The sequence below is a fragment of the Ovis aries genome, chromosome 12 (assembly GCF_016772045.2).
Source record: "Ovis aries strain OAR_USU_Benz2616 breed Rambouillet chromosome 12, ARS-UI_Ramb_v3.0, whole genome shotgun sequence".
Taxonomy (NCBI): domain Eukaryota; kingdom Metazoa; phylum Chordata; class Mammalia; order Artiodactyla; family Bovidae; genus Ovis; species Ovis aries.
Window position 1 is genome coordinate 41688113 of NC_056065.1, and position 21078 is coordinate 41709190.

Below are 21078 nucleotides of genomic sequence, written 5' to 3' on the forward strand. Positions count from 1 at the left end.
AATTAAATGAAGGTCTTGAAGCTAGTAGGTAACAGAAATGACTCAGAACAGCTAGTCTAGCCCTAAAGCCCCTGCTGAGCAGAAACTGGCTCACCTGGCGAGTAAAGCCACTGACAGTTGTTTCAGCTCCCACCACCATTCCTGCCGACGGTTTTAAATTTCATTCTTTGAAGCTTAGTCTCAGCAGATAGGGTGGTTTAGAAGCCAGTTCCGTGGTTGTCTTTATTGGTTCACGTGGACCTGGGGTAGGCCTGGGAGTTTCACATCGTTTGTGGTGCCAACTTGCTGACCTCCTCTCTGTTTCAGTTTTTGTTCCAGCAGCTGGGAATGTTGGTGTCCTTTGTGAAGAGCCACATCAGACCTTACATGGATGAGATAGTCACGCTCATGAGAGTGAGTAGAAATGAATGCTTTGGCCTGTTCCTTGGGGTTTGTGTCCGGGAGCATCTGGAAGCAGGTTTGGATGACGTGGACGTGTTTTTTATGGGTCGTCATAGAGCTGTTACAACCTGAGGATGAAAAGTGGAGCATGGTATCCCAGTGGATCCTGAAGGGGTGGAGGGGCCATAGCTACAGGCTCCCAGGTACAAGAGTTCAAGGTGTAAGGTCTGAGGAGAAATCCTGAAGTAATTGTTCTGCCAGAAATAGACTTGAGTTCCTTGCCTTACACACAGCAGAGCAATTTCACTTTAATATCACAGCAGCGCTTCACTCTTCCCACAAAAGCCCTCTTCCTTACTGCCTATAAAACCATGGCCTTAAGAGAGGACTGGGGATTGGGCCTTCCTGGGGCCATTAAATATGGTAGACTCCTGTCAGACTCTGAGGAGGAGGGTGATGCTTTCCCCTGCTGCTTTCTACCGCCTGACTGCTGCCTTCTGACTACAGTCACAACTGAGAGGGGGCTTGTATCCCAGATGTTATAATGTGCTTTAAGCAGGTGCACAGGACACCCCATTGACAGTAGTATCGATCTTCTGTTTTGAAGTGGGGGAGGCTGCTTCCTACTGTTCTTTATAATTTCAGTGTCTCTGCTGGGGAGGTTGCTTTGCAGAGATGGCTGTGTCCTAAAAAATTTGGAAGACGCTTCTTCCAGGCATTTTTGTTCTTCTACACGAGCCCTTTGTAGTTGGCTTGAAGGAGGCAGCAGGACTAAAAGCAAAATGACTGGCTTCAAAAATGAAACTTCCCCCAAAATGAGTCCTTAGAACCAAATAACTCCCATATGTATAAATAAGTGAGAGCTGCAGGAGGCTGAAGAGCCTGTCGGATGGAATTAGGGGAGTGGGGAATGGCACAGGAGGAAGCAGTGTGCTCTTGGGTCAAAGCTGAAGTAATCTGTGACTTGCTTCCCAAAAAAAGACTTAACGGCCAAGGCATAGGGGTTTGGGGCAGGGAGCCTTACACCTGCCAGATCCAGCTCTCACTCCCTTCAGGTCACAGAACGTGCAGCAGGGCTCTCGCCTTGGCTCTCAATCCAGGGCATTCTAGTAAGCTCCCCCCAGCCAGGGAGAGCTTGGGCTTTGTGAACAGTGATCCAGCCACCATCCCTGGGGAGGCTGCCTGGCTTCTCTGAGGTAGGGGAAACCCCTTGTGAGGAGTCCCGGTAGTCCTCCAGGGGAGAGTAGTAGTTGTAGTGTATGCGTGCTCAGTCATGCCAGATACTTTGTGACCCCAAGGACTGCAGCCCGCCAGGCTCCTCTGTGGGATTTCCCAGGCAAGAATACTGGAGTGGGTTACCATTTCCTTCTGCATGGGATCTTGCCGACCCAGTGATTGAACCCACATCTCTTTCATTGGCAGGCCCACTGAGCCACTTAGACTTCTTTTAAGCCTTTCATCCAAGGAGTTGTCTCTTTTTTGTTTTTTCATTGACTTCAACTCTGATTTAAATGGAAGCCCAACAGGCTCAGTGGTAAAGAATCCACCTGCCAAGCAGGAGACTCGGGTTCAATCTCTGGGTCAAAAGGATCCCTTGGAGAAGGAAATGGCAGCCCACTCCAGTATTCTTGCCTGGGAAATCCCACGGACAGAAGAGCCTGGTAGGCTCCAGTCCATGGGGTCACAAAAGAGTCAGACATGACTTAGCAACAACCAAGAGTACTAATATGCACATGTTGCCATCGTTAAGTCTTCTGCTTTAGAGGTTTTAAATAAAGTACTAGGCAGCTATCTTTCTGAATTGATTTGAAGTGACAGCTTTCCTTGGAGTGAGAGATTGGACCAATTTGCTTTGTAGTACTAAGACAGGATCTGGAGCCAGTTGGCCAGGTTTTCATTTTAGTAACTTATGTGGGATATAATTGGATGAATGTAGAAAAATACTCTTTGTGGCACTCTCTTGGCCTGAAAATGGTTTGGGGCAGGTATGAGATGCTGTTGAGCGAAGTCTGTATTTAGAAAGAGCAGGAAATCTTGTTAACAGTAGAGTTGCCCCCTGGCAGAGCCCAGGTGGAACCCAAAGCAGAACCACCCTGGACAACTAGCGAGCTCCTAGAGCACTGCAGAGCTGGTGGTCCATTCATTCTGTAAATGGGTTTGGGTGGCCGGAATATACCAGGCTCTCTGCTGGATTCAGGGAGACAGATGTATCAGCTGGTTTCATGCCCTTAACTAGCCTACAGTTGAATAGAGGGAGGATAGCAAAAAAAAATTGTTGCAGGTGCTGGAAAGAGGAGAGCAGAGGGACCCACAGTGGATGATGGAAAGAGACAGGAAAGGCTTCTGAGTAGAAATGAGCCTTGAGCCAGGTCTGGAAAGAGGTGGGGCTTAGCTGAACAAGAGGTGGGATCTAAGCAGAGAGCACCATGAGCAAAGCACGGAGGGTGACAGTAGTCTGGTGCTTTCAGGGAGATGCAGCTTAGCTGTTCACTGTGATGTGGGGTATAGGAGGACCTGGGGAGCGGAGGACAGGGAAGGGTTCCATGGGGCAGACCATGCTCACTGCCTTTCTGCTTCTTTTTAGCTATCTTAGTTCCTTGGTTCCTATGTCAACAGAAGGGCCCCTGACTTTGCTCCTCTGTCTTCCCCCTTCCTAGGAATTCTGGGTCATGAACACCTCCATCCAGAGCACAATCATTCTCCTCATTGAGCAGATTGTGGTAGCCCTCGGGGGTGAATTTAAGCTCTACCTGCCCCAGCTGATTCCACACATGCTTCGTGTCTTCATGCATGACAATAGCTCAGGCCGCATCGTCTCCATCAAGGTAAGTATCCCGGGGCGTCCTCTGGAGAGGTTTCCAGAGTCTCTCAGAGTCCCCAGTTGGTCATGTAAGAGACGAGACCCTGTTCTGAGTGACAGGGTGGTGCTCAGCCTGAAAGATGGAATCTGGGGAATACTCTAGGACCTGAAGTGTGCAGTGTGCAGCTTATACAGTGTTTCTGACCCTCTCTTGATTATCTTTATGTTTTGTCTCCTTTAATGGAATAATCTTGGCAAACGTTTATGGCAGAGCAGTTTTCTCTATTACCCAGCCACTGATTCTTTACAGCTGAAGTAAGCGCAGAGAAAGAAAAGTAGCATATAAGCAAAACAATATGAGAGGAGACTGTGCTACCAAGAGAATGTAATTCCAAGTCACTTATTAAAGTCTGTTCAGAGTACCCCCCAAATTTGAAATTATCCTACCACTGCCACCCTGTGTGGACTTAGGGACTTGGTCCCTGACTGTACTTGTCCATCGCCTTGCCTCTGCTCCTCTTTGCAGTTGCTGGCTGCAATCCAGCTGTTCGGTGCCAACCTGGACGACTATCTGCATTTGTTGCTGCCCCCGATCGTGAAGTTATTTGATGCCCCCGAAGCCCCATTGCCTTCTCGAAAGTGAGCACTTGCCCTCTAGGACTAACAGTCATCAATCTAGTTAACCATTAAAATGTCTTATTGAAATGTCCTTTTCCTAAGTCCTGGGCCATATTTCTTTTTTTTTTTTTTGTCATTTTAGGTTGGTCCAGAAATGTACTCCCATTAGGTTAGTCCAGAAGTGTACCAGGCTTCTGGAAATCTTAACTGTCCCCAACCCACTGCGGTGTGTGTTGGCTCTGTGCACCCAAAATAACGTCAGAAGCCATTCCTTCCCAATAGGTGCCAATTGTTAAGGTAGCCCTCAGTTGTTTCTGTTACTCTGGGCTATGTGTCAGTAGTTACTGTATCTCAGCGGTTGTTGTAGGGCCGCGCTAGAGACCGTGGACCGTCTGACGGAGTCTCTGGATTTCACGGACTATGCCTCTCGGATCATTCATCCGATTGTACGCACACTGGACCAGAGCCCAGAACTCCGTTCCACAGCAATGGACACATTGTCTTCACTCGTCTTTCAGCTGGGAAAGAAGGTGAGGCGGGAGTCCTCAACACGCGTGCTCTTCTGACTTAGCAAACTCCTCCGCTTGTCAGTCCATAGGCCTCAACCACTGTCAGAGAGAGGGGAATCATTTACGCCCTTTTTCCCTTCTTTAGCAAGTGTTTATTGAGCCACCTCTGTGGGCTGAGTGCTGTTCTGGGGACAGTGCAGTGAACAGAATGATGTCCTTGTTCCCACAGAGCTCACGTTCCAGTGAAGCAAAGCTCTGAGACATCATTTATCTCATGAGGGTGACGGATGGGGAGAGACGCTGTTTCTTTAGGGGAGGTGAGGAAGACCACTCTGAAAAGGTGACATTTCAGCAGAGACCTAAGTAACGGAAAGGCCCAGGCCCAGGGAGCTGGCTGCAGGCACAGGGAAGAGCAAAGGCACAGGTTCCAGAAGGCAGAACCTGAAGAGAGGGGACAACAGAGTAATGACTTGAGCAGGGGAGAGGGCTTGAAAAGATCATAGAGAACCTTGTGAGGGCTGGGCTGGCGATAGGCCCACTGGAAGCTACATATTGTGACCACTAGTTCTCAGAATGTGATTCCCTGACAGGCAGCACCAGTATCTACATAGCTGGGTGCCATTAGAACTGCAGGTCCCCCAGGTCCTGCTGAGCCAGAGCTCTGATTGTAAGCGCAGCAGTCTCTGGTTTCATATGCCTTCCAGGTGATTCGGATGCCCACGAGAATTTGCACATCGCTGTTTCATTGTAAGTACTTTGACTTTTACTCTGAGCAGCACTGAAAGTCTTTGGAGAGATTGAGCGCAGGAATACTGTGATCTGACCTAACATTTTTAAATGATGGCTCTTAGCGCTGTGTGGAAGAACAGCCTGGGCCAAGAGTGGAAGCAGAGAGGCCATTACAGTCAAAGCCAGTTGCAGTGACCCAGATGGAAGGCGGTGGGTGTGAGGATCATAGCCTCGGGGCCAGAAGGTGATTCTCCTGCAACCGCAGAGCTAGTCCCAAACCCCGAACTAATAGCTGTAATAAGGCAGTGCTAATAATCTCTTCTCTCTTTCCTACTCTCCAAAGTAATGGTTTCTGATTTGTTTACTCTCCTCTTGCAGTACCAAATTTTCATTCCAATGGTGAACAAAGTTCTGGTGAGACACCGAATCAACCATCAGCGCTACGACGTCCTCATCTGCAGGATAGTCAAGGTGAGCTGTGCTTCGTTTCTGCTCTCAAGTCCCCTCGTCATCTTTCTTAACTGGTGTTCTTAGCGGTGGGAGTATATGTAGCTTTTTAGCTCTGAACTGTGCTGTCCTGTGCTGTGCTGAGCCAAGTCTGTTCAGTCGTGTCTGACTCTTTGCGCCCCTATGGACTTTAGCCCACCAGGCGCCTCTGTCCATGGGATTCTCCAGGCAAGAGCACTGGAGTGGATTATCATGCCCTCCTCCAGGGGATCTTCCCTACCCAGGGATCAAACCCAAGTCTCCTGAGGCTCCTGCATTGCAGGCAGATTCTTTACCACTGAGCCACTAAGGAAGCCCTTTAGCTCTGAACTAGGGATTGGCAAACTTCTGTCAAGATAATGTAATTTTTCAGTTTTGCAGGCTCGATGGTCTCTGATGAAACTACTCAGCTCTGCCACTGCCACCTGGAAGCAGCCATAGGCATCCATAAGCACATGAGCCAGGTTGCATTCCAGTAAAACTATTTATGGACACCAAAATATGATTCTCTAATAATTTTCATGTGTTGCAGAATATCAGTCTTCTTTCAGTTATTTTTTTCAATCATTTAAAAAAATGTAGAAACCAGCCTTGGCCCTTAGGCCTGACAAAAACAGGCAGCAAGCAGCTTTTTGCTGCCCCAGTTCTTCATCACATTTATTGCTATGTGCCAGTTGCATGCTCATACTCTTAAGTCAGTGCTTATCAGCAACCATGACTGACCAACGCAGACTGGTCTCAATGCAGAATACAGCCCTCTCATGATTCATTTTGTCTGTACTGGGAATCATACCTAAATCCTGACTCTTCTGAAAGGTGGGACCCGCCTGAGGTTTAAGGGTGTTTCCTAACCTGGAGCAGCTTGCGGAGTCGCAGGTGTTCTGTAAACTCTGGTTGCAGGGGTATACCCTAGCTGACGAGGAGGAGGACCCTCTGGTTTACCAGCATCGAATGCTGAGGAGCGGCCAAGGTGATGCCTTAGCCAGTGGACCAGTGGAAACGGGGCCCATGAAGAAGCTGCACGTCAGCACCATCAACCTCCAAAAGGCAAGCCCACTGTGTTCTGGGGGGCTTGGAAGGGAGAGCCCTGGTCTCGTCGCTTGTTCGAAACTTTCAACTCTTGCTATCTTCTGTCTAAAATAACCAAAATCCAAGCATTTTCCTGAAAATCTAGATGCCATGAACGTAGGTCATTTTGTCTTTCTCCAAGTGTCTGAATTATACAGTTTTTTAATACAAGGAAAGTAAAGAACAAGGTGTCCTTTTATGTTCCCTTGGAGCTTTGGCAGCAGAACTTATTTTTTTAATACTTTTATTTAATTATTTTATTTTTGGCTGTGTGGGTCTTTGTTGCTGTGCATGCTTTTTCTAGGTGCAACTCTCTAGTTGTGGGTCATAGTCTTCTCATTGCAGTAGCTTCTCCTGTTGTGGAGCACGGGCTGCAGGACATGTGAGCTCAGTAGTGGCGGCTCTTGGGCCCTGAAGCATAGGCTCAGTAGTTGTGGCGCATGGGCTTAGTTGCTCCGTGGCGCGTGGGATCTTCTTGGATCAGGGATCAAACCTGTGTCTCCTGCATTGGCAGGTGACTTCTTTACCACGGAGCCACCAGGGAAGCCCAGTGGAACTTGTTGCAGTTTGCATTCTCATTTTTTACGTGAATGGAACACAACCAGTCAGCCTTGTAGTTAGCACTGAGACTGATGCAAGCTCTTGAAAGCAGTCCTTCACAAACTTCTCAGACTCTTTGGGCTTAACCATACACTGGGGACCTTGTTAAAATGCTTGTTCTGATTCAGGCTCAAGCTCAGGCCTTGATAGTCTCTATTTCTAATAAGCTCCCAGGTAATGGCTGATGCTCATGGTCCATGGGGCCACACTTTTGAGAAGCAAGGATTTAGATCTCTGCAGGTCAGTACTGGATTCTCTGTGCTGACCAAAACCTGGGATAAAACCAGCTTCTCATCACGTATGCCACCAGCGATCCACTTACATATAGGCAGTTTCAAAGCATCTCTGATGGATCGAAACAGAGTAATCATATACTTCACTGACTTTTAAATAAATTTATCAGGTTGCTTATTTTGCACATTTTGCATCAGTCTTTAGTACTTCTGGTGACTGAAAGCAGCTCCCAGTTTGGATTTCAACGTAGTTTTCTTTCCTTTATTACCAGTTGACCCAAGGCAGCTGCACTTCTGTGCAGCAGCAGATAGAGGTAAAGAACTAGGCAGGGCTGGTCCCAGCTGACTTGGTCTCTTGGCCAAGCCCATAAAGATTTGCACACAGACCTGTGTGCATGTGCTCACACACAGCTTTGGAACACTGGCCTTTACTCCTGACATCAGCCTTTACCCATAGGCAACTGCAAAGTAACCACTACTGAGAAAAGTTTGATGATTTAAGATGAAAGTGGTAAAATACCCCTGGGTCAGAAATGATGTTGCTCTCCTGTGTGTGTTTTATAATTGCTAGTCTCAGACCTCAGGAGGAGAAAGGTTGACACCTGGTATTCCCAAGTGTTGGCTGAGGCCACCATGCTAACACCTCACCCTTGAGGGAGGGGCTGGACAAGGAGGCCAGATGTATGTTTCCACCCAGATATTTTCAGCCTGCCTTGGTGCAGAATTTCCTTCCAGCCAGGCAGCTGTCCGCCCTGCTTTAGGGCTTTGTTTTCTTTACTTTAGGAAATTCCCCAGTGGTCTAGTTTGCTTCCAGGAAGTTTTGCTTTTTACCCAGGATTTGAGAAAAAGAAGGCATCTTAGTTTGTCTCACCTGAAAGAACAGATCAAGTTCAAAAACCCTAACCAACGTTCTCCACACCTAATGCTCAGATTCATTTCATCTAAAAGTAAATTGTGCTTCTGTGTATTCATGTGATGACAACTAGGGATTGGTATATTTGTCAGTTTTAACCAGCCTTCAAAGTAATAATATGCCACCTCAGTCACCCTTCTATTGGCTATGCTAATAGAGGATTTACATAGTACAGAAAATATAAAAACCGTTTATATATACCTCCAGCATGCCTCCAAGATTCTCAGCTGCTTTCCTGTCTTATGGTAATTGATTCGGGCTTACCTTCTAAATGAATGAGCTGGCGTTCAATCAGCGTGCACCAGTGTTACCAGATAAGGCAGTCCGCGGAAGGTGGGTAATGAGAGGAAAGTGACTGGAGTTTGAACAGTTGCTGTAAAACCCAGAGAATTGAGACTTGATTATGTTTTAAATTACAAAGCAGTGGGGAAAGGCCGTTGTGAAGCACATATCCTGTTTGATAGATTGTGTAGTTGTTCACTAAGCCAAAATTTTTTGGAGAGCTATTTGCTACCATTTATCAAATGGTACTAATGTTAATGATCGCAGTAACCACCATCTACATTTGTTGAGCACTTCCCATGTGTCAGGCACTGTTGTGAGCACTTTATACATATTGATTCATTTAATCTTCACTGTAACTGTGTGAGTTCAGTGCTACCATTCAGTTCAGTTCAGTCACTCAGTCGTGTCCGACTCTTTGCGACCCCATGAATTGCAGCATGCCAGGCCTCCCTGTCCATCACCAACTCCTGGAGTTCACTCAAACTCATGTCCATTGAGTCGGTGATGCCATCCAGCCATCTCATCCTCTGTCGTCCCCATTTCCTCCTGCTCCTAATCCCTCCCAGCATCAGAGTTTTTTCCAGTGAGTCAACTCTTCGCACGAGGTGGCCAAAGTACTGAAGTTTCAGCTTTAGCATCATTCCTTCCAAAGAAATCCCAGGGCTGATCTCCTTTAGAATGGACTGGTTGGATCTCCTTGCAGTCCAAGGGACTCTCAAGAGTCTTCTCCAGCACCACAGTTCAAAAGCATCAGTTCTTCAGCACTCAGCTTTCTTCACAGTCCAACTCTCATATCCATACATGACCACAGGAAAAACCATAGCCTTGACTAGATGGACCTTTGTTGGCAAAGTAATGCCTCTGCTTTTGAATATGCTGTCTAGGTTGGTCATAACTTTTCTTCCAAGGAGTAAGCGTCTTTTAATTTCATGGCTGCAGTCACCATCTGCAGTGATTTTGGAGCCCCAGAAAATAAAGTCTGACACTGTTTCCACTGTTTCCCCATCTATTTCCCATGAAGTGATGGGACCAGATGCCATGATCTTCGTTTTCTGAATGTTGAGCTTTAAGCCAACTTTTTCACTCTCCTCTTTCAGTTTCATCAAGAGGCTTTTTAGTTCCCCTTCACTTTCTGCCATAAGGGTGGTATCATCTGCATATCTGAGGTTGTTGGTATTTCTCCTGGCAATCTTGATTCCAGCTTATGCTTCTTCCAGCCCAGCGTTTCTCATGATGTACTCTGCATAGAAGTTAAATAAGCAGGGTGACAATATACAGCCTTGACGTACTCCTTTTCCTATTTGGAACCAGTCTGTTGTTCCATGTCCAGTTCTAACTGTTGCTTCCTGACCTGCATACAGATTTCTCAAGAGGCAGGTCAGGTGGTCTAGTGTTCCCATCTCTTGAAGAATTTTCCACAGTTTATTGTGATCCTTATTGTGCTACCATTACCATTCCTCTTTTGTGATGTGGACATTGAGACGCTGAAAGGTTAAGAAATTCATCCAATGTCAGCCAGTAGATGGTGGAGCCAAGGACACGAGCCAGGTATGGCTCCAGAGACCAGTCTCAACCACTGTGCTGCACTGTCTTCACCTCACCCAAACTCAGCCTCACATCTTTAGAGGGCAAAAGACGTTAGTGCTACTTCTTTGTATATGACTGGCTTTAAATACGTTGTAATATAGTGCTGCTATGCAGAGACTCACTGTTTAGGGTGGAAACCAGCAATCTGTGGATTGAAAAGGACTTGATGTTCCCCGTTCATTCCACAGAATAAGGTCTAAAAGTCTTTGGTGTCTAGTGTCATTCTTCTTTCTAGTTCAGGAATTCTCATTGTGTCAGTGAGAATCCACAAAATTTTTTAAGCTGTCTCTTGTAGTATTTCTACTTCAGTTTTTGACGTACAGTAATAGTTTATGTACTGTCACTTATTGGTAAGTTGTCAAAAGCTACAGCAGACTTCTGTTTCATCCCAGGGAGGTGATGGGTTGGATCAGTGGTGGTCAGGTTATGTAGCACACACAGGTCTCCTTCACTCCCTGGACGACTTCCCTTGAGAACTTCTCCTCTAACTTATCTGATCCTCCCTTAGTTAAGGGAAGATCAACCTGTCTGTTCTGCCAGAAAAATCTTTTTTGAGAATATGATTTAGAAGTTAAAGATTTAGTAGTTGGGGCTAGGCCAATTCAGAGAGAAGTCATTTTGATAGTAAGAGCAACAATGTTTTGCTCGTTATTCCAGCTAGACCCTTTAGATGCATTTTTCCTGGATGAGGAAGACTTAAGACTCAGATGCCGCCTACCAGTAGTTTGCCCAGAGTTTCTTCAGCAGCTGAGTGGCAGGGCCAGGGTTCCAGCCAGGAGTTTCTAACTTCAGAGTAGCAGACACTCACACAGAGAGCACTAACTTGTGCTGAGCACTGTGCTAAGTCTGTTACACATATTAACTTAGTTAATCCTTAAAACACCCTCTGAGGTGGGGACTGTTATCCACACTTTACAGAGGAGGAAACTGAGGCACAGAAAAGTTAAGTAACTTGCCCAAGACCAGGCACCCAATACGTTACATAAATGGAATTTGAACTCAAGTTGCCAAGCTCCACAGATGTGGCTGCTGGCCAGTACCCTCTATTACCCAGCCCCAGGGCCTGAGTCTTTCCATCTACCTCCCTAAGCTGCCCCTGCTAGTAACTCTTGGTGCCAGGAGAGCTCAGAGTTTTGAGGAAAATTGAAGGGGATTAACTGCAAAGTAAAAGTTCTATCTGTTCAGCTCCTTTTGTCTCATTCCAACATAGTGCTGTGTCCTCTGGGCTTTGTCACACTATTGATGATTGTGCAGATCTGAGCATTTCCCCCTCCCTGTGTGACTGTGCTGTCAGATGAGCCAAAGTCCCACTGCAGGGTGCCCTGGGCCCTTCCCGCACTGCTGGAGGCCATTCTGAGTGTGACAATCCCCATCCACTCTGGGGTTGTGGAGCTCTCTGCTTGGCGGATAGAGTTGAGCACAGATGAGTTGTAAAACAGGCGTTCTCTATATTGTGTTATATTCCAGAGGTTGCTGCTTTTGTTTTATGACTTTAATTAAATATTACTCTTTTGTATTTGTACTCAGGGAGCTTTGTCGTGAGAGGTACAATTGTATAAACCAAAGAAGTGGGACAATCATTAGACAGGCGAGGACTCCTTGCAATAGGCCCTCATAGCTGATGGTTTTCCTTTCTCGCCTGTGGTGTATAGGCCTGGGGAGCTGCCAGAAGGGTTTCCAAAGATGATTGGTTGGAATGGCTGCGGCGGCTGAGCCTGGAGCTGCTGAAGGACTCCTCGTCACCCTCCCTGCGCTCCTGCTGGGCCCTGGCACAGGCCTACAACCCGATGGCCAGGTGCGGTGTGTCAGGGCTCCCTTCCTCCCAGCTTCACTTTGTGATCAAGAGGACTAGCCTGTAGAAAGCAATATGTAAGAATTAGTTTTTATTAGCACTTAGAGTAAAAAGGTATTTTTAATTTTGTTAACTTCTGGGATAAAAAATAAAAAGGCAAATTGAACAAGCTCTTATTATAGGAAGAAGATCCATCTTAACCTTGCTAATAGACCTTTCTTTAGTAGATTTAGGTCCAAAATTTTAATTACAAAGTCATTTATAACTCTGAAAACAACTACATAATAGTTTAATATAATCTGTTTCCAATAATAGTGATGTTCCAGTTACATGTGACTGCATAAGTCCCCAAGTCTTAGTGGTCTAAAACAACAGTCATCTAAAATTATTTATTCTACGCACAAATCTGCAGTTTGGGCAGGACTTGTGGGAACAGTTTGTCTCTGGCCCACCCAGTATCAGCAGGGGTATTAGTCCCGGGGCTAGAAGGTTGACTTCCAAGATGGCCCATTCATACATCTGCCAAGTTGGGGCTGACAGTTGGCCAAAGGTTCAGCGCTGGCCAGGGCCTTGGTTCCTCTCCATGTGGACGGCTCCATGGGTTGCTTGGGCTTCCTCACAGAATACTGTCTTAATTCAGGAGTGAGTGTCTGCAAGGGACTGACACATGACACAGAAGTGCATGGTGCTTGTACAACCTGCCTTGGGGGTCATGTAGTGTCACTTCTGCCCCATTCTGTCAAAAGAAGTCACAAAGACCCACTCAGGCTTAAGGAGAGGAGACGTGGATGCCACTTTTTTATAGGGGAGTGGAAAAAGGAAATGGCAACCCACTCCAGCATCCTTGCCTGGAGAATCCTGTGGACAGAGGAGCCTGGTGGGCTGCTGTCCTTGGGGTCGCACAGAGTCGGACATGACTGAAGTGACTTAGCGTGTCTGCATACACTGGAGAAGGAAATGGCAACCCACTCCAGTATTCTTGCCTGGAGAATCCCGGGGATAGAGGGGCCTGGTGGACTGCTGTCCATGGGGTCACACAGAGTTGGACACAACTGAAGTGACTAAGCAGCAGCAGGAAAGACCCTAGAAGAACGTGTGGAACGGGAGCTAGTGCTGCAGCCATCTTTGGAAAATAGAATTTACCTTAAAAATACTGTAAATCTTAGACAGTGACTCTCAAATAGTCATTGAAAATTTGGTTTATAAAAAGTTGTAACACATATAGATTTATGGTATAATGTAAGTGAATAAAATGGAATACAAAATGGTGCAAATGTGGGATTTCAGCTATTAAAAATATGTGTACATAGAAAAAAGATTATAAAGTAATACAATAATGATTATCTCTAGGAGGATTTAAGGAACAATTTTTTTCTTCTCTTCCTTATTTTCTAAGTTTTTCTACAATGACAGTGCTTATTTGTAATGAAGCATGATTTCATTAGCTATCTTTTCATTAGCAGGAGCCAAAAAAGTGAAGTATTCCATTTCACTTTCATCATCATGGCTGGTTTGCTCTTTGGAGTGTGTTTAGCAGAAATAGAGATGGTCCCTGAGACTGCTAACTTGGATGCCATGATTTGGTTCATCTGATTTCTTTCAAATATTTTTTAATGCTTAAAAAAAATTGTTCCTAGGGAGTCTCTGTTTCCATAGTGTGCAGATTTCACATTCTCTATTTCCATAGTATGCAAAAATAGTGTTTCCTCTCGTCTGCTTTAAGTCCTTTTTGAGCACACCCTCATCCAAAAGAGGTTTGTGATAAATTCACACATATGTGTCGGTCCCCTTAATGCCAAGCATGTTCATTTGGGAGCCACCATAGCCTTGAACCTAGATCAGAAAGCTTACTTAATGTACACAGGGCTTCTCTTGATCTTCATGTTACCCTATGAATTTCAGATTTTTTCTTTCATCAGATTCCAAAATTATGTATACATCGAACTGATCTAACCTTGTAAGTATGTAAATAAAAATAGATGTATGGGCGTCAGGTGCTTAAGCCCATACATTATACAGGCATATCCTGTAGTTTCCAACTCCCTCTCCACACATTGACCAAAAGCGAAAGGGTAGGATTGAAGTTCAGATGTCAGGGGTAGCAAATGTGTCCACCCAAGTGGTGCTATGAAGTGAAGTGAAAGTGAAGTTGCTCAGTCGTGTCCGACTCTTGACAACCCAGTGGGCTGTAGCCCACCAGTCTCCTCCGTCCATGGGATTCTCCAGGCAAGAATACTGGAGTGGGTTGCCATTTCCTTCTCCAGGGGATTTTCCTGATCCAGGGGTCGAACCCTGGTCTCCTGCATTGCAGGCAGATGCTTTAACCTCTGAGCCACCAGGGAAGCTGGTGCTGCAGTGGTCTTAAATAGTTGTGATCCTGGGAATGGTACCCCTGCTCCCAGGTCTTCCCAAGGCCCTAGCTGTTAGAGGATTGGCTTAGGGAATGTTTTAAGACTTACGGAGTTGGGTTCTGTTTTCTGATGCATCTAGTTTCTTAAGCTCTGTTGTCACTTTGTTTATGACCACCCAACTAAGAGTTCTGCTTATCTTTTGAAAAGTAATAGCAGATGCTACTTCTGATCTTAGTTTGGACATTACCTGAGAAGAAACATCCCAAGAATCATTTGAAGATGAATGTTAACTGAATCTGTTATGTCAGCTTCTGTGTTAAAAGTCCCTTTCTGTCCGTCCGCTCCAATGAAAAAGAGTGATGCAAACACTGTGGAGACAAAAGTCATTTTGTTTTGCTCTTCTTTCTCCCACTCCGTCCTGCCCCGACAGTTTTCCCTGGACCTGTGCTGAAAAATTGAAGTCACTACCCACATGTGCTTATTTCAATTTAGGTTAATTAAAAGTAACTAAAACTTAAAATTCAGTTCCTTAGTCACACTTACCACTGTTCAAGTGCTCATTGACCAGTGAAGATAGAGACCATTTCCAGCAAGTTCTGTTGGACTGCCTTATCCTGTACAACCATTATCAGTGCCAGGAGTAGCTTGTTAAGTTGTGGCTTTGTGGCACCCATCAGAGGCAGGAGGGGCATTTCCAACATTTGTCTCCACTCCTGTCTGCCTTCAGGGATCTCTTTAATGCTGCATTTGTGTCCTGCTGGTCTGAGCTGAATGAGGACCAGCAGGATGAGCTCATCAGAAGCATCGAGTTGGCCCTCACCTCCCAGGACATCGCAGAAGTCACGCAAACCCTCTTAAATTTGGCTGAATTCATGGAACACAGTGACAAGGTGAGCCTGTCAGGGAGCCAGCTGGTGGGAGGAGGGGAAGCACCGCACAACCCACTCTGGCCTGTGCCCTGTCTGCCATTTGTTTCCTATACTGTGGGGTTCTGCTCTCCTCCAGGGCCCCCTGCCTTTGAGAGATGACAATGGCATTGTCCTGCTGGGCGAGAGGGCTGCCAAGTGCCGAGCATATGCCAAAGCGCTGCACTACAAAGAACTGGAGTTCCAGAAAGGTCCCACCCCCGCCATCCTCGAGTCTCTCATCAGGTAGGCCATAGACCCTTTCTCTTTGATGCCTGCATCTCACGTGACCTCTCTTCTCCCACTGCCTGGTGCCAGTGCCCTGGAGGCCCTTGGAGACCTCTGCTCTGTCCAGTCTGCCGTCGGGCCTGCCACACGAGTGAACGAGTTGTGGTCACAGGTGGCCTTTCCTGGTACTCTAGCCAGAATTGTCGCTTCTGTTGACCCTTAGCACCTGGGCTCCTGTTCTTTTCCAACCTGTGCTTACTTGTCCTGATGAAATCAGCCTAAAGCACTTCTGTGACCAGAGCAGCCTAGGAAAGATAGATTTTATGTCTGGGTTAGACCGCGCTCTCTGGCTTGGGCATAGGAGCTGATTTCTGTGCCTCAGAGACCACCCACAGGCAGGCTAGGGTTTTATTGACTAAATATGTTGGTACCTGAGCCTTCCTCTGTGGAGTGCTATGAATGTAAAAGGCAGAGCCATGTCTGAAATCCAGTGGTCTTTTCCTCTCATTTGCTTATGTTCTCTCATAAGGTTGTTTTGAGTCTTCTGGGTATGGAAAAAATAGGTTGTTTAATAAATTTTTCACTGTTATGAAATTACAAGAAGCCTTAAATGTTAGCTCCACAGCTCCTAGAGAATTGTTTACTTCCCCTAATGATTATCGGAGAATATTAACTCCGAGATCTAATTATCTTCATGTAAATGCTAACATGGTAGATTATTTCACTACAGATAGTTTAGGAAAACTCATGCAGCTAATCAGGACCTCCACTGTGGCTAAAACAGCCTGCTGTGAGTGGCGCTGCCTTCATTTGTAAGGATAATCAAATAACCAAGTCCTCTGCTAGCTCTGCCTTTGAGTACATGCTAAACTCTTGTTCCTTTGAGTGCTTTACAAAGTGACCAAAAAGATAGAAACAGAAGCGTGTTTTTGCCCAAATAAATTGGACTTGGAGAGAATGCTGATTTCTAAAATACTGCATAGGAATGGTTATAAATGTGCCATCCTATGGGTAGGCCTCAGTTTCAAATTAGGCAGAAGCGGACACCTTCCTTCCTTCCTTCCATCTCTGGCTTATATAATGCAATCTTGCTTCAAAACTGGAAGAAGACCCCATAGCTGGATATTGTGACTCAACATTAAGTAGTTTTTGCACATTAATTTCCTCGCTTGCCTTTTTCTGTTTGATACCTCTCTGAAACTTCCCTCATCCAACCCATATTTTTTCCATATTTGAGACAATCACTGAAGCATTAGTGTTTATGCAGACATGTAGTAGAAGATGTAGTCAGAGGCCTGGAAAAGTGTTTCAGAAGGTCATTGAACTTCTTAAAGCCAGTGGAATTGAAAATGTTGCTGTTGAGTCACTGAGTCGTTCCTGACTTTTGCGATCCTCTGGACTGTAGCCCGCCAGGCTCCTCTGTCTATGGGATTTCCCAGGCAAGAATACTGGAATGGGTTGCCATTTCCTTCTCCAGTAATTGAAAGTATATCCTTGGAATTCCCTGCAGATTGATACTGGCTTTAAGAAAACAAACAAAAACCTCTGGTCCCAGTGAAGCCAGGGCCTCTACACTGTGGTTGGTTCCAGGTCTGGTTCAGCTCAACTGGTTCAGGTTCAGCTCAGCTCAACCCTTCGGTTGGTTTCCTGTATCTTCCCAACACCCATCCTTTTTGTTTTTGCTTGTAGCTCTTCCTGCTGAATTTGTAAAACTGCTTTTTCTCAGCACCATTGCCACGTTATGCCATCATAATCAGTGAGGAAAGTTTTAAGAAACATCCTTAAGCTGCTTATCCAGAAGTTGCTCTCGGCACTACCCCAGTCCTCACAGACACTCCTCCCATGGCCCAGACCCTCCTCCGTGACTATGGTTTTGTCTTGGAGGCATTGCTGTTCAGTAAGAGGTTGTGTTCCCTTCCTCACAGTGGCTGCTAGAGAGCTCAAAGCTCAATTCCTGGCCCACTGTATCACAATGCAGACATCTTACCTGTTTTTTCTACTGCCCAACTCCCCTCTCTAATTTTATTTTTCCTTCTGTTACTTTCTCTTTAGCATTTGTCATTTATTTTAAAGTTTAGTATACACGTTTGAGTCAACTGCCTTAAATTCTTTTTGAAGCAATCAGATTAATCATACACAGAAACATCTTTGCACAGTTGATTCTTAGTTTTTATTTTTGTTATAAAAAGCTGTGCTGTGCTGACAGTACTGTTCTCTTGCTATTGGATCAATCTGTCGTCCTACCTGTTGAAATTTTTATCCACCTGCTCTAAGACACATTAAATCCACATGTAATCCCCAAACTGGGGCCAGCAACCTCTCAAAGCTGTATATATCAGTGAGTATAACTGCTTACTTGGGGAGCAGAGAGTTAAATGAGTATTTAGGTACTTTGAAACACACGTGCTCCTGTGCTTAGACATGTGCACAGTTTTTACTTGGTGTATTAGCATTAGGATAAGATCTGGTGTCCTGCTCATTCTTAGTTCATTCAGGACTGTGTAACAAATTACCATAGGCCGGGTGGCTTGAACATCATTTATTTTTCACAGTTAGGAGAAAAATCTAGAAGCTGGGAAGTCCAAAATCAGGGTACCAGCATGGTTGGGTTCTGGCAAGACCCTCTTCTGGGACGTTGGTTGCTCTTTGTGTCCTCCTGGGGTCTTTTTATAAAGGCACTAATCCCTTTCATGAGGGCTCCACACTCATGGCCTAATCCCCTCCCAAAGGCTCCCATCTCCAAATGCCATCACATTGGGAATTAGCCTTCAAAATATGAATGGAGGGTTGAGGGGTACATCAGGGAGATGCAGATTCTGTCCACAGCACCTGCTTCTCCTTCTCCACCCGAAGTAGAAGACAGGGTCTGATCAAAACTGGTGCTCTCACTGCCCAGCCCCTGACATGTTATCCCATTTTAAGAAAATTTTCTGATTGAGAAAATTCCAGTGCTTACAGTTGGCATCAGCTCTGCCAACTGCCCGTCAGTCCTGTTCTCTTTCACATCCTTTGTACCCTCTCTCACACACCCTGGAGGGTGTGTCAGAACACAGTGCTCTTTACCTTCAGGAGAGCTGAGCTCTCCTTTTTGTGGTTCTGTCCTCCTGAAGGCAGAGGCTATGCTGTGCTCACCTTCAAGTCCTTGGAATCCATGTCACCCTGCCCTAGACAGAATGCTTTAAAAGTGATCGTTACTGTCAGAACCTGCACCTCTGTGGGTTACGTTCTGTTTTCCTTCCACCTGCTTTCCCTCGTCTCTCAGACATTTTCCCAGAAGGATGAGGTAAACCACAGATGCTGAGTTTGAGCTTCAGTGTTTTTGTTTTTGTTTTTTTACGGTGACTTTTTTTTTTGACATTAACCTTGCCACAAAAAGGTTTTTATTTTAGTTATTCAATTTCATATCTATATAAATATGAGTCAATTTCAGGAACTATAGGTTTTGATTAATATAATATAGGTACTTTGTCCCCCCCAACTATCTTGAGAAATGATTTACAAATATAATTGTATATATTTAAATGTATACCATAATGATTTGATATGCATTATAGAATGATTACTAAGATTAACATAACCACCTCACATGGCTGAATTTTTTATGTGTGGTGAGAATACTTAAGATCTACTGTCAGCAGATTTTAGATATACAAAACTCTTTTAGCTATAGTCACCATTCTGTACATTAGATCCTAAAAACTTAACTCATAACTGAAAGTTTGTGCCCTTTGACCTATATCTCTACATTCCCCCATTCTCCTGTCCCCTGACAACAACCATTCTAGTCTCTATTTTTATGAAATCACTTTTGAAAACATGATTTTGCATGTGTGATACTATACGTTTTTTGTCTTTCTCTGTCTTATTTTACTTAGCATAATACCCTCCAGATTCATCTATGTTGTCACAAATGGAAGAATTTCTTTCTTTGTGGCTGAATAATAGTCCATTGTTTATATTATATGTGTGTGTATATATTTACACACACACGTGCTATTTATTTATTTGTTTTTGGCTGTGCTGGGTTTTTGTTGCTGTGCGGGCTTTTCTCCAGTTGTGGCAAGCTGGGGCTACTCTGCATGGCGGTGCGCAGACTTCTCATTGCAGTGGCTTCTCTTGTTGCAGAGCTCAGACTCTAGGGTGCATGGGTTTCAGCAGTTGTGGCTCCCAGGCTCTAGAGGACTGGCTCAGTAGTTCTGATACATGGCCTTAGTTGCTCTGAGGCATGTGCGATCTTCGTGAATCAGGAATTGAACCCATGTCTCCTGCATTGACAGGTGGATTCTTTAGCGCTGAGCCACCAGGAAGGCCCAAAGTACATTTTGGGTTGTTTCCATCTCTTGGCTATTGTGGATAATGCTGCAGTGGATATGGGAGTGCAGATATCTCTTCAAGGTAGTGATTTTTGTTTCCTTTGAATATAAACCCAGAAGTGAAAAATTGCTGGATCACACGGTAGTTCTGTTTGCAGTTTTTTGAGAAACTGCCAGACTGGTATAGTGGTTATACCGGTTTACATTCCCACCAACAGTTCCCTTTTCTCCAGTTCCTTGCATGCACTTAATATCTTTTGTCTTTTTTTTTTTTTTTTAAATTTTAAAATCTTTAATTCTTACATGCGTATCTTTTGTCTTTTTAATAATCACCATCCTCCCAGATGTGAGTTGGTATCTCACTGTGGTTATGCTTTGCATTTCCCATGTACCCATTGGCCATTTGAATGTCTTCTTTGGAAAAATGAACTGTTTAGGTCCTTTGCCCATTTTTAAACTGGATTATTTGCTTTTTTGCTATTCAGTCATGTAAGTTCATTATATATTTTAAACATTAACCCAGGGATTATGGTTTACAGATATTCTCCTATTCTGTAGATTGTCTTTTCAGTTTTTTTATTGTTTCCCTTGCTGTGTGGAAGCTTTTTAGTTTGAGGTAGTCCCACTTACTTATTTTAGTTCTTGTTGCCTAGAGCCTCCGTTTTCTTTAGTTGTGGGGTATATAGTTTATGAGAGAGAATTACTAGCTACTTCTGCCCCAAGCATCTTGTGCTCTTCCTTCTCTTCATCTCCTAATCATTTTCTCCTCTCTCTAAGCAGTACTATGCCCGCTTCTGAGCATCTCAGATCCCTTGCCTGCTTCAGGAAGTTTCTGTCTGACTGCCTGTCCCATAGGAAGCCCTGCTTCAGTATACTTTTTCTCTACTCACTTTACTTCTTTGAAAATCCTAATGATCTTGGTTTTAAGGTCAAGTGGGTTCCCAACAATCAAAGGACCCTAGGTACATTAGAAAATAGTAAGTTAAAGAATTATGCTTACCTTACCCTGACTGGTTCAAGGGAAAGAAAAATTCTTTTTGGGAAAGAAAAATTACTTCCTGAAGGTCAAAATTATTTGACATCTGTGATGACTAAAGATATTTTTTTCCCCCTGTGTATGTAAGTTTGCTCAGGTAGAAAGTAGGAATGTTGCTTTGCAGAATATTTTGAAGCCAGGCAGTGGCCCTGGCCTCTGGGGGGTCAGGTGGGTAGACCAGAGTCAGACCTCATCCAGCTCCTGCTGCCCTTTCTCTCCCTTGCTTTTCTCTCTTCGGCTTCCT

General features: G+C 45.0%; 1 protein-coding gene across 4 annotated transcripts in view; it reads left to right on the plus strand.

The window, feature by feature from the left end:
- The window catches only part of MTOR (mechanistic target of rapamycin kinase), a 125670-nt gene that overhangs the window by 33180 nt on the left and 71412 nt on the right, over positions 1-21078 (plus strand). For all 4 annotated transcript variants that reach the window (XM_060395928.1, XM_060395927.1, XM_027975551.2 and 1 more), the window contains 9 exon segments: positions 307-393; positions 3039-3206; positions 3708-3820; positions 4167-4329; positions 5416-5508; positions 6424-6570; positions 11862-12004; positions 15080-15242; positions 15358-15503. In XM_060395928.1, coding sequence (XP_060251911.1) covers positions 307-393; positions 3039-3206; positions 3708-3820; positions 4167-4329; positions 5416-5508; positions 6424-6570; positions 11862-12004; positions 15080-15242; positions 15358-15503 — 1223 coding nt within the window.